At 33.6% G+C, this 15,240-nt stretch overlaps 2 protein-coding genes across 2 annotated transcripts; both read left to right on the forward strand.

Annotated features, from left to right (window-relative positions):
* Positions 1-837: 837 nt before the first annotated feature.
* LOC132740586 (uncharacterized) lies at positions 838-5,041 on the forward strand. Its single transcript, XM_060728518.1, has 3 exons — positions 838-1,806; positions 2,095-2,271; positions 4,780-5,041. The coding sequence occupies exons 1-3, from the start codon at positions 1,566-1,568 to the stop codon at positions 4,974-4,976; spliced, it is 615 nt and encodes a 204-aa protein (XP_060584501.1). The 5' UTR covers positions 838-1,565; the 3' UTR covers positions 4,977-5,041.
* Positions 5,042-9,211: 4,170 nt separating this feature from the next.
* On the forward strand, positions 9,212-11,349 carry LOC132740584 (uncharacterized; the record flags this gene model as incomplete). The annotated part of the gene is made up of 3 exons (XM_060728516.1): positions 9,212-9,577; positions 10,264-10,436; positions 11,208-11,349. Coding segments are annotated over exons 1-3 (556 nt in total), but the record flags the coding sequence as incomplete, so codon positions are not given.
* Between the last annotated feature and the right edge of the window lie 3,891 nt (positions 11,350-15,240).

Genomic DNA, 15,240 nt, shown 5'->3' on the forward strand with positions numbered 1-15,240 from the left:
ACATGAAACACGTGGACTGTTTTGTCACCAAAATAAATTAACTTCAATCTTACAAGCTCCAAGTGTTTTTACAAATGGTTGCAGAAAACTTTAATTGTTGCATGCATTTAAGAGAAATACAATTTTATTTAAAAAAAAAAAATGCACTAAACGCGCATAAATGGCAGTTGCCGACTCCTTTTATGCCCCCGAAGGGAGGCATAATATGATCTGTCTGTCTGTCCGTCTGTGCGTCCCCACTTCATTCGTGTCCGAACTGTAACTGTCAAACATTGAGGGATTTTGAAAATAACTTGGCACAAATGTCTACCACATCAAGACAATGTGTCGCGGCTAAGGCTCATGTCCGTCTGTCCATGTGTCCCCACTTACACAACAATCATGTTCAGACTTTAACTTTGTCATGCATTGAGGGATTTTGAAATAATGTGGCACAAATGTCTATCTCATAACAACATTTTGTCGCGTCCAGGAACCACGTCCCTTCTTCAAAGGTCAAGGTCACGCTTATATTTTGAAGGTTCATGCTATAACAATTAGAGATTACAGGTATACAATAATACAAAGCACAATATTCAGCAATTAGTAACTTTCATTCTCTTTTCTTTTCATAATACCTGCATGCTTAAGAAACCTTTTCGGGGGCATTCGTCACTTGGGTGACAGCTCTTGTTCATCACTTGCGTTTATTTATTACCTTGACCAGTGGGTGATTAGAAGGAAAGTAAATAATAGCATAAATTTACCAAATGTTAAACTGTACTTATTTTTATCTGAAACAGCATGTGTGTGGGGGGGGGGTTCAAGGCACAAGCGGGCACTAGAGTAACAGCGTCTATGATAGGAATTTTTACACGTAAGCAATAACCGGCTATCACGTATTTTATTAAGTTTAAATATTCTCGTTTGTTAAGAAAGCATGTAGATTATTCGACTTTCTATCGAACCTGCTTCCCGAGAAACATAGTCATGACCCCAGCAACGCTCGAGCGCTAATTTCTATTATTAAGGCATTAATACACTTTAATCACTGGTCCCTCCTCTCTATATTGTATCTATATCTGACGTGTTCATCATATACAATAAGATGTGTATCAAGTTTCGTTAAGATACGGCAAAATGAGTACGCATTCAAAATATAGATTGTTTATCTCATTTATAAAATATACACCGGCGTTTTCTGAAAATAATAATATAAATGGAAATTACGGAGAAAAGCACTAGCAAGTATACATTTAATACTTTTGGGTTCCTAGTATATATTTTGTCACTCTATGACCAGGGCGGCATTAATTTCAGAGATAACACTCTCTTTGACTTGGTGTTTTATAAAATTCTATAAATAACTTGGATTTTCCTTAAAATAGCCTATCTGGTATTTTATTATTTACGTAATAATTATATAATATAATATATTTACGTATCAGCAAAATTATTGATTATTATATGAAATATATTTACCCACCGAGTGATATTAATTCAGTATTAGCTGAAAAACGGAGAGAAAAGACCAAGTAGAAAAAAATTATATTAAGAAATTAGAAATTTATTATTTTTAGGACACCATGTCTCACACTAAAGCGGTTTGTGTGTTTTGTCTTTGTCTTTTTTATCTTTTGGCTTTTGTTTTTGGACTTCTTGCGCTTTTACTTCCATACTGGGTATCTGGCAAGGTGGAAGGAGTGAGGACGGTAACGGTAGTGAAACAAACAGAAATTGGACTATTTAAAGAGAAGAGCGAGTACTATATAAAAGAGGGCAACATTACAGATAATGGCTTTCCAGAGATCACTGGAACATACATATGTAAGTTAAGCTTTTAATTAGCTTCCTATAGTATACTGAAAAAGGGTCGATGCGAGCTCAACTTTTAAAGAAACATGATGTCGTTGTGAACAATTTCCTCGAAGAGATTTTGGCAATTTGAAAAAAAGGGACCTGCATGGGAGTGTGCGTGTTAAGTTTGTGTGTGTAAATAATTTGTTGGGGTTTTTTTTTTTTTGCATTTTTTAATGTTACAAATCATTTGATTCTGATCTTTTTAGTGAACACATTGTCTGATTTTGTAATTTACATTATTTTTCTTCTCTTCAGATCCAGAAACAGTTACAATGGTGAAAGCGCTAATGATAGTCGGCCTTTCATTGTTGTTTATTCCACTGGTATACCAGGCAATATATGGATGTAGATGCTGTTGTCTTGAAAATACAGCAAGCGAGAATACCTGGATTAAATTTTATGTCGCTATGTCATCCATAGCTGTTTTATCAGGTAAGTAACCATGGTTTTATCATACATATAGTAATGTGATAAATACCTCATTTACAAATTTGTGAAAATCATGCTTAATTTAAGGTCAAAATTACGGTGGCATAGATGCAAAATGTATACTTCTTTTTATCTCACCTGTCACAAAGTGACATGGTGAGCCTTTGTGATTGCTTTTCATCCGGTGTCCGTCCGTCCGTAAACTCTGACTTTAAACGACATCTCCTCCTAAACTGCTCTGCCAATTTCATCCAAACTTCACAGGAATGTTCCTTTGGTAGTCAGCTTTAAAAATTGTTCAAAGAACTTAATTCCAAGCAGAACTCTGGTTGCCATGGCAACCGAAAGAAAAAACTTAAAATATCTTCTTCTAAAAACCCGAAAGAGCTAGAGCTTAAAGATATACTTTGCTCATATTTGAGTAAAATATTTTAATCAAAGAAATTTATTAAAACCTATGAAATTCTTACTGAATGTGTCTAATTTTAAAATAAAAGAATAAACTATGTATTGGAAGTCACGTTCTCTCTTGCAGGACAAGTTAAGTTGGTATTTTCTTTAAAAATCTGCCAGTTTTTTTACGACACTATAATTATATTCATATTGTGACCACCTATAGTGTGTAGAGTTTTAAACATGACATATCAACTTTGTGTGCAGTCAACACATATTTATTTCATATTTACGAAGAGACTGTGTAGCAATAATAAATATTTTCTGATATCAAATTGAGCATAGTATATCTTTAAATATTTGGCATGAAACATCATCTAGTCAGTGTCTACCAAGTTTGTTCAAATAAGTCATTGATTTTCATTATTTGTATATATTAAAAACTTATAAAAATCTTCTTTTAAAAACCCCAAATAGCTAGAGCTTAGCTTTTAAGCATGAGACATCTTCTAGTGGGTGTCTACAAAGTTTGTTCAAATAAAAGCCCCAGAAATTGGCCCCGACCAAGGGGGGTCATTGTTTTTCCCTTTATGTATATAGTAAAAACTTTAAAAAATCTTCTTTTATAAAACTCTAAGAGCTAGAGCTAAGATATTAAGCATGAAACATCTTCTAATGGGTGTCTACCATTTTTGTTCAAATAACTGGGTTAAAATTGGCCCCGCCCCGGGGATCATTGATTTTCCTTATATGTATGTAGTAAAAACTTAAAAATCCTCTTTTGAAAACCCCAAAGAGCTAGAGTTTAGATAAAAGCCATGGGGACAAAATTGGCCCCGCCCAGAGGGGGGGAGGTCATTGTTTTCTAGTAAAAACTTTAAAAATCTTCTTAGAGCTAGAGCTTAGATATTTATCATGAAACATTTTCAAATGGGTGTCTACCAAGTTTGTTCAAATAAAAGCCCCTGGGTTAAAATTAGCCCGCCCCAGGGGGGCCTATATACAGGTGAACGATTACAGGGCCATCATGGCCCTCTTGTTTAACCTTGTGGCCATGAGATAGTATTTCTTTATTTCGTGGGAACGAGGTAATATTCCCTTATGTCATGGGAACGAGGTAATATTTCATTATGTCATTGGAACGAGATAATATTTTCTTATGTCGTGGGACCGAGGTAATATTTCCTTATGTCGTGGGAACGAGGTAATATTTCATTATGTCCTGGGAAGGAGGTAATATTTCATTATGTCATTGGAACGAGACAGTATTTCCTTAAGTCGTGGGAACGAGGTAATATTTCATTATGTCGTGGGAACGAGGTAATGTTTCATTATGTCATTGGAACGAGATAATATTTTCTTATGTCGTGGGAACGAGGTAATTTTTCCTTATGTCGTGGGAACGAGGTAATATTTCATTATGTCGTGGGAACGAGGTAATATTCCTTTATGTCGTGGGAACGAGGTAAAATTTCATTATGTTATTAGAACAGGGCAATATTTTCTTATGTCGTGGGAACAAGGTAATATTTCATTATGTCATTGGAAAGAGGTAATATTTCCTTATGTCGTGGAAACGAGGTAATGTTTCATTATGTCATTGGAACGAGGTAATATTTCCTTATATCGTGGGAACGAGGTAATATTTCATTATGTCGTGGGAACCAGAGCTAAAAATGTAATATGGCATCCTTTCTTGCATTAAGTTAGGCAACTAGGTCTTACTGATAAATATGTTATTTCATCATCATTATTTTTCAATGGTCGACTAGTTTACTAGACGCGTACATTTTATCGAAAATTGTATTCACCCGCTGAATATGTTTTATGGGTTTGCCTTATTTCATATCTGGAAAAGTCTATTCAAAGTTTACGATAGTTCAATTTTAAAATGTAAAACTTGAGTTTTCAACAGTTTAGAGTCTGGTCAGACCACATTGAAGTGCAGGCTGGCCTGGCTCATACTGGTGGCAAACGCTTATTGATTTTAGATACAGCAGGTAAAGGATTTTAACTTACCATTGTATTATATTGACGTATATGCATTAATCCATGCTTACTATAAAAAATCAGACATTCTATATAATTATGTATTTATTTTGTGTGTTGTATTTCCAGGTGGGTTTATTCTAAGCTGCCCCCTTATTTACTACGCTCACGTGAAAAGAGGTGTCGAGTCTGAGATAATAAGTTTCGGTTTAAGCTGGTACTTGGCTTTTATATCAGCTGGATTCACATTTATTGTTGGACTTTGGTCAGTTCTTCATTCCTGTTGCACATTATGCAGAACAAGGTCCCAAGACAATGAACTATAAGGCGGAAAATCGTGCGCAATAAACAATCAGTAGTCTATACCTAATAATATTTAATGATGATTGCTGAACGATATTAAAGACAAAAAAGTTATATGAATATATTTTAATGTAATGAAACTATCAGACTACATAGAAGAAGAAGAAGAACTTGTATTTTGTACTAAAGCCCTAAAAAGAGCCATTGACATACATATACAAAATGCAGAAACATAGCGACATGTGACATCGTCAGGGTATACACTAGTTGATATTATAACATGAATTCATTATAATAAAGCATGTATGGTATAGACCATAGAGCGATGTTATCACGGAACCGTGGAAGCTTGAAGATTTGAAACAAAAATGTCCGCTTACCTCCCCAGAAGTTCTGCTGTTATGATATCAAACAGCGAAATATTTCGACGTACACTGAATATTTTAGTGACAATTCAAAACATATTCTGGTCAGTTACACAAGGGTATTCTAATGTCTGTTCTCTTTAAAGTAGATTGATCTAGAATGGGCACATTTTCCATAAGTGTTGTAAATATTGATAGAAACAGTAGAAATGTATCATTTTGGATATTTTTATAAAATAGTTCTTAAAATTACAAATGTTGATAAAGTTCTTCGTGATTTAGTATGAACACTTCTTATATGATGAAAAAATAATATTTTGTTCTATACCATTTTATGATTTGCTATACACAAATATGTATCGGACCATGTTTCTCAATCTCACAAAATCAGTATACATGCACAATTCCTTCATTTTTTGTATTTTTGTATTTTTATTTTGTCATGTATATGATATCAACATAATTATTTATAGTACATGTATTACAAACATTCCATTATGAACCAATTCACTTTTAACATGTTAAGTCAGTTTTTATAACCAAATATTTTCTTTTATTTTGTTTTTTTTATATACAATACATTTTTAGTTAATATACACTATTTAATTGTATGTGTTTGATTCTTCTATCTTCAATATTTATTTAGTAAGATGTTTTACATGCAGTATTTTTGTGTTAAGATGTTTTATATTTAAAATCTGTATTCAAAGAATTTTTTTATAATGTTACTTGATTAAAACGTCAATAAAAATGTTCAGATTGTTTGTAAGGGTGCGGCCCAACTCCTGATATCAGAAGATTTAACCTAACTCCAAATATCGGACGTTTTAGAACCTAACTCCGAATATCGGACGTTCTAGAACCTAACTCCGAATATCGGACGTTCTAGAACCTAACTCCAAATATCGGACGTTTAAGAACCTAACTCCGAATATCGGACGTTTTAGAACCTAACTCCAAATATCGGACGTTCTAGAACCTAACTCCAAATATCGGACGTTCTAGAACCTAACTCCAAATATCGGACGTTTTAGAATCTAACTCCAAATATCGGACGTTTTAGAATCTTACTCCAAATATCGGACGTTCTAGAACCTAACTACAGATATCGGACGTTTTAGAATCTAACTCCGAATATCGGACGTTTTAGAATCTAACTCCGAATATCGGACGTTTTAGAACCTAACTCTGAATATCGGACGTTTAGAACCTAACTCCAAATACCGGACGTTTTAGAACCTAACTCCAAATATCGGACACAGATTGAAATCGTTTTACAGTCCGGCTTGTTTTTCTTGCCCTTAGACTTGCAACAGACTTTGAAAGGTGTTCTGTCATAAGTGAAAAGCAACTAACTACTCAAAAATTATCATATCACTCTATACATTATGACCACAGCATCATCGTTGTTGCCTCCGTCTTGCAAAAACATTTATGTAGACCATTTCTCAAACAATTTTAAAGATATTAACAGGAAACTAGGATTACTTTAACAAGAATTTGTAACAGAGTTACCAACGTCCCCCGCCTCAGGGAAGTTTTATATGAAGCATAAAAGTGTGCTTTTTCAAATGATTGAGGTATGGCTCTCAAGACTTTCAGTCCAAAACTATGATCAATGCTAGATCTGCAAATGTAACAATAAATTCATTAAAGAAATAAAATGAAACACGGAATTTAAAAATATATTATGTCAAGCTTTGACTTCTAAGTGTGACCTTGACTTTAGAGGTTGTGTCAAGTATTTTCAAAATCCCTTGAACTATGGTGAAGTTATAGATCGGACACAAAATATACCCTATAACAGACTATGTTAATCTTTGACCTCTCAGTGTGACCTTGGAGGTAGGGACTCATGTTTCGCGCCTGACATTTCGTCTGATTTTTGTGATTATTTGTGCAAAGTATTTTTAAAATCCCTTGATCTATGAAAAAGTTATGGACTGGACACAAAATATACCCTATAACAGACTATGTAAATCTTTGACCTCCAATTGTGACCTTGACCTTAGAGTTAGGGACACAGATGTTACGCGTGGCATATCATCTTATCATTGTGACTATTTGTGCCAAGTATTTTCAAAATTCCTTAATCTATGAAGAAGTTATGGACGGTACACAAAATATACCATATAACAGACTCTGTTAACCTTTGACATCTAAGTGTGACCTTGACCTTTGAGGTAGGGGTGCAGGTGTTGTACTTGACATATCGTCTTATTATTGTGATTATTTGTGCCAACTTATTTCAAAATTCCTTAAACTATGAAGAAGTTCTAGATCGGACACAAAATATACCACATAATGTTAATCTTTGACCTCCAAGTGTGACCTTGACCTTGGAGGTAGGTGACCGGTTTTTGCGCATGGCACATCGTCTGATTATTGTGAACAATTGTGGCAAGTATTTACAAAATCCCTTCATAGATATAAAAAGTTATGGACCGGACACGACATATACCCTCAAATAGCAATGTTGACCTTGAGATGTAAGGGATAGGACAATGGGTGTAATGAATGAAATCCCATAACAATTAGGGCTAAAAGGTAAACATAGTAGTTAGATGGGGTAAAAATGATGTTGAAAAACTCTTCAGGAGACCCAAAGTTGTGTTATGTTCGACCGAAAATGATTATGTCACGGTATTGAACTGTTCTATAATTAGGGGAGGGGAGGTAGTTTGTAGGCGGTCGGATAGCTTAGTCAGTAGAGCCGCAGTACGGTATTCCGTGGGTCCCAGGTTTGAGTCTCGGTCAGGCTTCACATTAATTTTTTTTTAAATGGAGGTTTTTCAATCATTACTCATGGCGAAAAAAGTATTTAGTGAGTAAAGTATGTAAAGGATCAAAGTGAAGGGATCCTTTTTAGGGAAACCTCAGATGATTCCTATAGTGTAGAATTACCGTCTGAATGCAAGTGTTGTATTGCTTTGAAAATTGTACATCTTATCTCTAATAAGTGCTGTACAACTAAATCCTACCATCTGCCTAGTCTACTATGTTAAAAATTTCAAGCCGTGCAGTTTGAGAAATTTGTTTTCTGAGAATTTATATTTCCTATTATTCTAGTTTGTCATACCTTTTATTCAACATTTAATCATTTTTCAGCAAGAAACAAGTGAACTGTTTTGTTCTTATGTTTTTTTTGTTTTTGTTTTTTTGTTTTTTTTTTGTTGTTGTTGTTGCTTTTTTTTCGGGGGGGGGTATGGGGGAGTGGGGTGGTCGCATCAACACAGAAGTAATCGTGGCAACGTTCCAGCTTTACAGATGGTGGAAGACCTATCCGTGCATTTTTAAGACACGAGCGGGCACCGTAGAAACAGCGTGTTAATGATGATAGGAAATATTACACGTTAGCAAAAACCGGCTATCACGTATTTCATTTAGTAAAAACATTCTCATTTGTGAAGAAAGCATGTAGAACTGTACTTAAACCTGCATCCTGGAACTAACCAGACCAAGTGTTATGTACGTGAAGACACATGGTCATGACACTAGTAAGGCTCGAACGCGCAATTCCTTTGTTGAGAGGCAATATACCTTAATCACTGGACCCACCTCTATGTTTTAATCTAAATATTATGTGTACAATCAAATATATGTCCAGTGTTAATATACGGCAAAATCAGTGCGCATTCAAAATAAAGATTGCTTATCTCATTTATAAAATATTCACCGGCGTTTTCTGAAATTACAGAGGAAAGCACTTGTAACTTTTGGGTTCCTACTTCAGTATGAATCTCTCAGTCAATCTACGGCCAGTTTATAAAATCTATAAATAACATGGATTTTCCAGTGTCTAAAAATAGCCTGTCTGGTATTTCGTTATTTTAATACATAATAATTGTAATAATCTACGTATCGCAAAATTATTGGTTATTATATATGAAATACCCGCCGAGTGAGATGATTTCAGTATATAGCTGAGCAACGAAGAGTAAAGACAAAGAAAAAAAAAGAAAAACAAGCGAAATTATTAAGAAACTCATTATATTAGAAATTATTTTTGATCGACGCCATGTCTCGCACCGGAGCAGTTTGTGCGTTTTGTCTTTATGTGTTGGCCCTTGTTTTTGGGCTTTTTGCGCTCTTTATTCCATACTGGGTATCTGGGAAGGTGGAAGGAATGAGGACGGTAACAGTTGTGAAAGAAATAGACAGTGGATTATTTAAAGAAGTGAACAAGTACTATATGAAAGAGGGCAACATTACCGACGACTCGGATAATGGCTTTCCAGAAATTTCAGGAACATACATATGTAAGTTAATGTTTAAGTTATTTTCATTACTTTTTAAAATATACTCAATAAAAAGATGGGATGCAGGCTAAAAGCTACACGCCTCCAGATGAGTCAAAATAATTCAATAAAGTCAAACTTGAGAAAAATATACTAAGATGTAATTAAAAGTAAAAAGTCGGAAGATTCAAGTAATAATTTACATTTTATGTGCGATTAATGACTGATTTTTCAGTATTTACAACTATATTTCTCCTGCGTTACTAACGCAGTAAAGGCTATTTATACATATTTTGGTAATTTACGTGAATTGTATGTGTAAACTGCTTTCTTTTGGTTACTTCACAATATTACACATTCAAATACATTTTCGAGATGTTTATGAAAATTAGCATGAATCTGGAGGCGTGCTGCTTTAACTTTTCAAGAAATGCCAGTTCATTTAATTCCTTGAACAATTTCCTCGAAGAAGAATAACTTTATTTTGTTGTTTTACTAAAAGAAAATATGTTTTAAAAACATTTTGAATAAATAAATATTCAATTTATCAAAAAAATGGGAGTGGTAATGTACTTGTATAATATCCAAGCCACGCACCGACTGCCTGTTGGTGGGGTAAGTTTCCACAATTAATTTATATTTATTTTATTTTTGTTGATTTTATTTTAGTCTGATTCTGTAATTTAGAGTATTTTTGTCCTTTTCAGACCAAAAAACAGTTGAATTGGTGAAAGCACTTATGATTGCCGGCCTTTCATTGTTGTTTATTCCACTGGTATACCACGCGACATATAGATGCTGTTGTCATGACGATAAAACAAGCGGGACTACCTCGGCCATATTTTACATCGTTATGTCATTCATAACAGTTGTATCAGGTAAGTTACCATGGTTTTATCATACTTATAGTAATGTTGTGATAAAAACCATCATTTCGCTTATCTTTAGGTCAATATTACAGTGACACAGAGGTCACATGTACAGTATACTTCTTTTTTGTCACGAGATAATCTCCCGTTATGTCATTGGAACGAGATACCTTCTTGTGGTGTGGGAACGAGATAATATCCTTGTGCCATGGGAACGAGGAAATATATTCTTGTTTTTTGTGGGAACGAGATAATCTAGTTGAAACGAGATAATGGTCTTGTTAAAACGTGATAAATATGAAGTGTACAGGCTACCTTTGTGGAACGCACAAAATATTTTCTTTTTTTTTCTTTTTTTTTTCTTTTTTTTGATTAGACATCAAGATCTGAAACTTATGATAAGAATTTCTACATCAAATTGTCGTTGTTATTTCTATACCTGTAATTATATTGCAAATTCAAGTATTATACCTATTGGAACCTTTAAGCGGTAAATAAAGTTAAAGACACCATGTTACATCTTTTCTTGCATTGAGCCTGGCAATGGATATCACTCAACTGGGTCTTACTGAAAATATAATATAATCTCATCATCATTATTTTTTAAAATGGTCGACTAAACTCTTTACTTGATGCGTACATTTTATCGAGAATTGTAAAGGTCTTAACTTACCATTGTGTTCTTATGACGTATATGAATCATTCATGTTTAATGTGGAGTATGAAAATACAGATATTCTATATGATTATGTATTTATTTTGTGTGTTGTATTTTCAGGTGGGGATTTATTCTAAGCTGCCCCCTTATTTACTTACGCTCACGTGAAAAGAGGTGTCGATCCCCCACGATATTAAGTTTCGGTTTAAGCCTATGTTACTTGGCTTTTTATATCAGCTTGATTCCATTTATTGCTTTGGACTTTGGTCAGTTCTTTCATTCCTGTTGCACCATTATGCAGAACAAGTCCCAAGACAATGAACTATAAGGCGGGGGGAAATCGTGGGGCGCAATAAACCAATCAGTAGTCCGTATACCCATAATAATATTTAATGCGATGAAATTGACTGAACGATATTCAAGACATTAAATTTATTGAAAATTTTTTTTAATGTAATGAACTATCAGATACATAGAAGAAGAAGAAGAACTTGTATTTTGTACTAAAGCCCAAAAAAGAGCCATTGACAAAGCATCAATTAATATATACATACCGGTATACAAAATGCAGAAACATAGCAATATGTGACATCGTCAGGGTATACACTAGTTGACATTATAACATGAATTCATTATAATAAAGCATGCACGGTATAGACCATAGAGCGATGTTATCACAGAACCGTGGAAGGTAATATGAGTTCTTCTTGAAGACATTGTTTGAAACAAAAATGTCCGCTTACCTCCCCAGAAGTTCTGCTGTTATGATATCAAACAGCGAAATATTTCGACGTACACTGAATATTTTAGTGACAATTCAAAACATATTCTGGTCAGTTACACAAGGGTATTCTAATGTCTGTTCTCTTTAAAGTAGATTGATCTAGAATGGGCACATTTTCCATAAGTGTTGTAAATATTGATAGAAACAGTAGAAATGTATCATTTTGGATATTTTTATAAAATAGTTCTTAAAATTACAAATGTTGAAAAAGTTCTTCGTGATTTAAATCTAGTATGAATACTTCTTATATGATGAAAAAATAACATTTTGTTCTATAACATTTTATGATTTGCTATACACAAATATGTAATATCGGACCGTGTTTCTCAATCTCACAAAGTCCGTATACATGCACAATTCCTTCATTTTTTTATTTTTATATTCATTTTTTTGTCATGTATATGATATCAACATTATTATTTATAGTACATGTATTACAAACATTCCATTTTGGACCAAATCATTTTAACATGTTAACAGTCAGTTTTTATAACCAAATATTTTCTGTTTTCTTTTATTTTTTTATATACAATACATTTTAGTTAATATACACTATTTAATTTTATGTGTTAAATTCTTCTATCTTCAATATTTATTTAGTAAGATGTTTTACATGCAATATTTTTGTGTTAAGGTGTTTTAAATATTAAATCTGTATTCAAAGAATGTTTTTATATCGTTATTTGATTAAAACGTCAATAAAGAATTTACTGTTCAGATAACTAGTAAAGGTACGGCCCTACTCCAGATATCAGAAGTTTTAACCTTACTCCAAATATCGGACGTTCTAGAACCTAACTAGAAATATCAGACGTTCTAGAACCTAACTAGAAATATCAGACGTTCAAGAACCTAACTCCAAATATCAGACGTTCAAGAACCTAACTCCAAATATCAGACGTTCTAGAACCTAACTCAAAATATCAGACGTTCTATAACCTAACTCCAAATATCAGACGTTCTAGAACCTAACTCCAAATATCAGACGTTCTATAACCTAACTCCAAATATTGGACGTTCTAGAACCTAACTTCAAATATCAGACGTTCTAGAACCTTACTACAAATATCAGACGTTCTAGAACCCAACTCCAAATATCACACGTTCTCGAACCTAACTCCAAAAATCGGACGTTCTATAACCTAACTCCAAATATCGGACGTTCTACAACTTAACTCCAAATATCGGACGTTCTAGAACCTTACTCCAAATATTGGACGTTCTAGAACCTAACTCCAAATATCAGACGTTCTATAACCTAACTCCAAATATCAGACGTTCTAGAACCTAACTCCAAATATCGCACGTTGTATATGTAGCGAAGTGTTAATTTTAAGATTTCAAATGCTACACTGGAAATAGTAATATAAAGAATTAAGAACAACAAGAAATGATTCACTACTTTTAATATCCATTTTTTTCTATTTCAAAGTAAATAATCCAATAATCACATTTTTAATCCAATTTTAAGTTTTAAATTCCACAAGTCCGAAAGGTTCTAAATACTAACAAAAACTAACCTTTACATATACTACGAAACCTTTATATACAATCACTTTTCCCGCCAAATATATGAAAGACACAAAAATGCATGACCAACGGAGTCAAACGCCGTTGATTTAACAATAGACATTTACCGGCGGTGATTACATTACAAAACATTACATTACAATAAGAACGGAATAACATGTATATCTTACACCGTTGCTAAACGGATACTTTACAACAACGCACAACACCTTTGCATATGAAAAAGAACATAAGCATATTGAGTAAATTCATTATATAAGTTAATCATATTATTAACTTAAACACAAGAAAAAACTAAACATTTATTAAATTATTAAACACATATTATAAATAATCGCGATGTTCGCGACAGTATAACCTAACTCCAAATATCAGACGTTCTAGAACCCAACTTCAAATATCAGACGTTCTATAACCTAACTCCAAAAATCGGACGTTCTACAACCTATAACTCCAAAAATCGGACGTTCTATAACCTAACTCCAAATATCGGACGTTCTAGAACCTAACTCCAAAAATCGGACGTTCTATAACCTAACTCCAAAAATCGGACGTTCTATAACCTAACTCCAAATATCGGACGTTCTAGAACCTAACTCCAAATATTGGACGTTCTAGAACCTAACGTTCTATAACTTAATTCCAAATATCGGACACAGATTGAAAGCGTTTATCTGTCTGGGTAGTCCTTGCCCTTAAACTTGCAACAGTCTTTAAAAGGTGTTCTGTCATACACAGTGACAAGCACCTAACCACTTAAAAATTATCATATCACTCTATACATTATGATCACTGCATCATCGTTGTTGTCTCCGTCTTGCAAAAACATTTATGTAGCCCATTTCTCAATCAATTTTAAAGATATTTACACGAAACTAGGAGTACTTTAACAACCATTCGTTAGATATAACAATGAAAACGTAACCTCTAATGAAGTACATGTCGACAAATATAGATAGAATGAGATTTCTTACAAATATTAACCGTGGAGTATAATTTTATACGACAGAATTTATTTAATGAATAGATCTAAATATTGACAATGCAGTGAAAGCAGCATGCCTACAGATTCATGGAAATTTTCACGAAAATTTTGAAAAAGTATTTAAAAGTAAAATATTGTGAATAAACAAAAAGAGAAGCAATTTACACATTTACAAACAGAACTCACAACCCATGCAAATTACCAAAATTAGGTCAAAATATTCAAAAAAATCCTTAATTACTGCTTTAGTAAAGCAGATAAATACTTAATAATCGACCATTATTCGCATATTTATAACATATAAATTATTATTTAAACATTAAATTTGTTTGCTTTTCCTACAATGTTAGTACATTTTTCTAAAGTTTGATTTTATTAAAATATTTTGTCTCATGTGGAGGCATGAAGCCTTTATCAAATCATTAATATTTGAGCCGTGTCACGACAAAACCAACATAATGCGTTTGCGACCAGCATGGATCCAGACCAGCTTGCGCATCCGCGCAGTCTGATCAGGATCCATGCTGTTCGCTTACAAACCCTATAACAAGTAGAGAAACTGATAGCGAACAGCATGGATCCTGATCAGACTGCGCGGATGCGCAGGCTGGTCTGGATCCATGCTGGTCGCAAAATCATTATGTTGGTTTTGTCGTAACGCGGCTCATTTATAAAAAAAAAATCAGCAAATATGCACGTTAGATATTTAGTGCAAAATAGTGTAAATGATAATCAACCCTGGTGGGATCGAGAACGTGAAACAATTAAGCAGCTTAACTACGCAGCATCTACTAATTACGTTACGATCAATTCCCAAAACCGTTTTGAAACTGTTAAAATCTAGAAAAACAATCTTCA

Source organism: Ruditapes philippinarum, unplaced genomic scaffold, assembly GCF_026571515.1.
Source record: "Ruditapes philippinarum isolate M1 unplaced genomic scaffold, ASM2657151v2 ctg9916_1_1_1_1, whole genome shotgun sequence".
Classification (NCBI taxonomy): Eukaryota; Metazoa; Mollusca; class Bivalvia; order Venerida; family Veneridae; genus Ruditapes; species Ruditapes philippinarum.

What these genes read in the sequence shown, in the direction of transcription:
- LOC132740586 (XM_060728518.1), top strand. Translation starts at nt 1,566, where the DNA reads ATGTCTCACACTAAAGCGGTTTGTGTGTTTTGTCTTTGTCTTTTTTAT. An exon ending in GATCACTGGAACATACATAT is followed by an intron (nt 1,807 to 2,094) that starts GTAAGTTAAGCT and finishes TCTTCTCTTCAG; the next exon opens with ATCCAGAAACAGTTACAATG. An exon ending in ATCCATAGCTGTTTTATCAG is followed by an intron (nt 2,272 to 4,779) that starts GTAAGTAACCAT and finishes TTGTATTTCCAG; the next exon opens with GTGGGTTTATTCTAAGCTGC.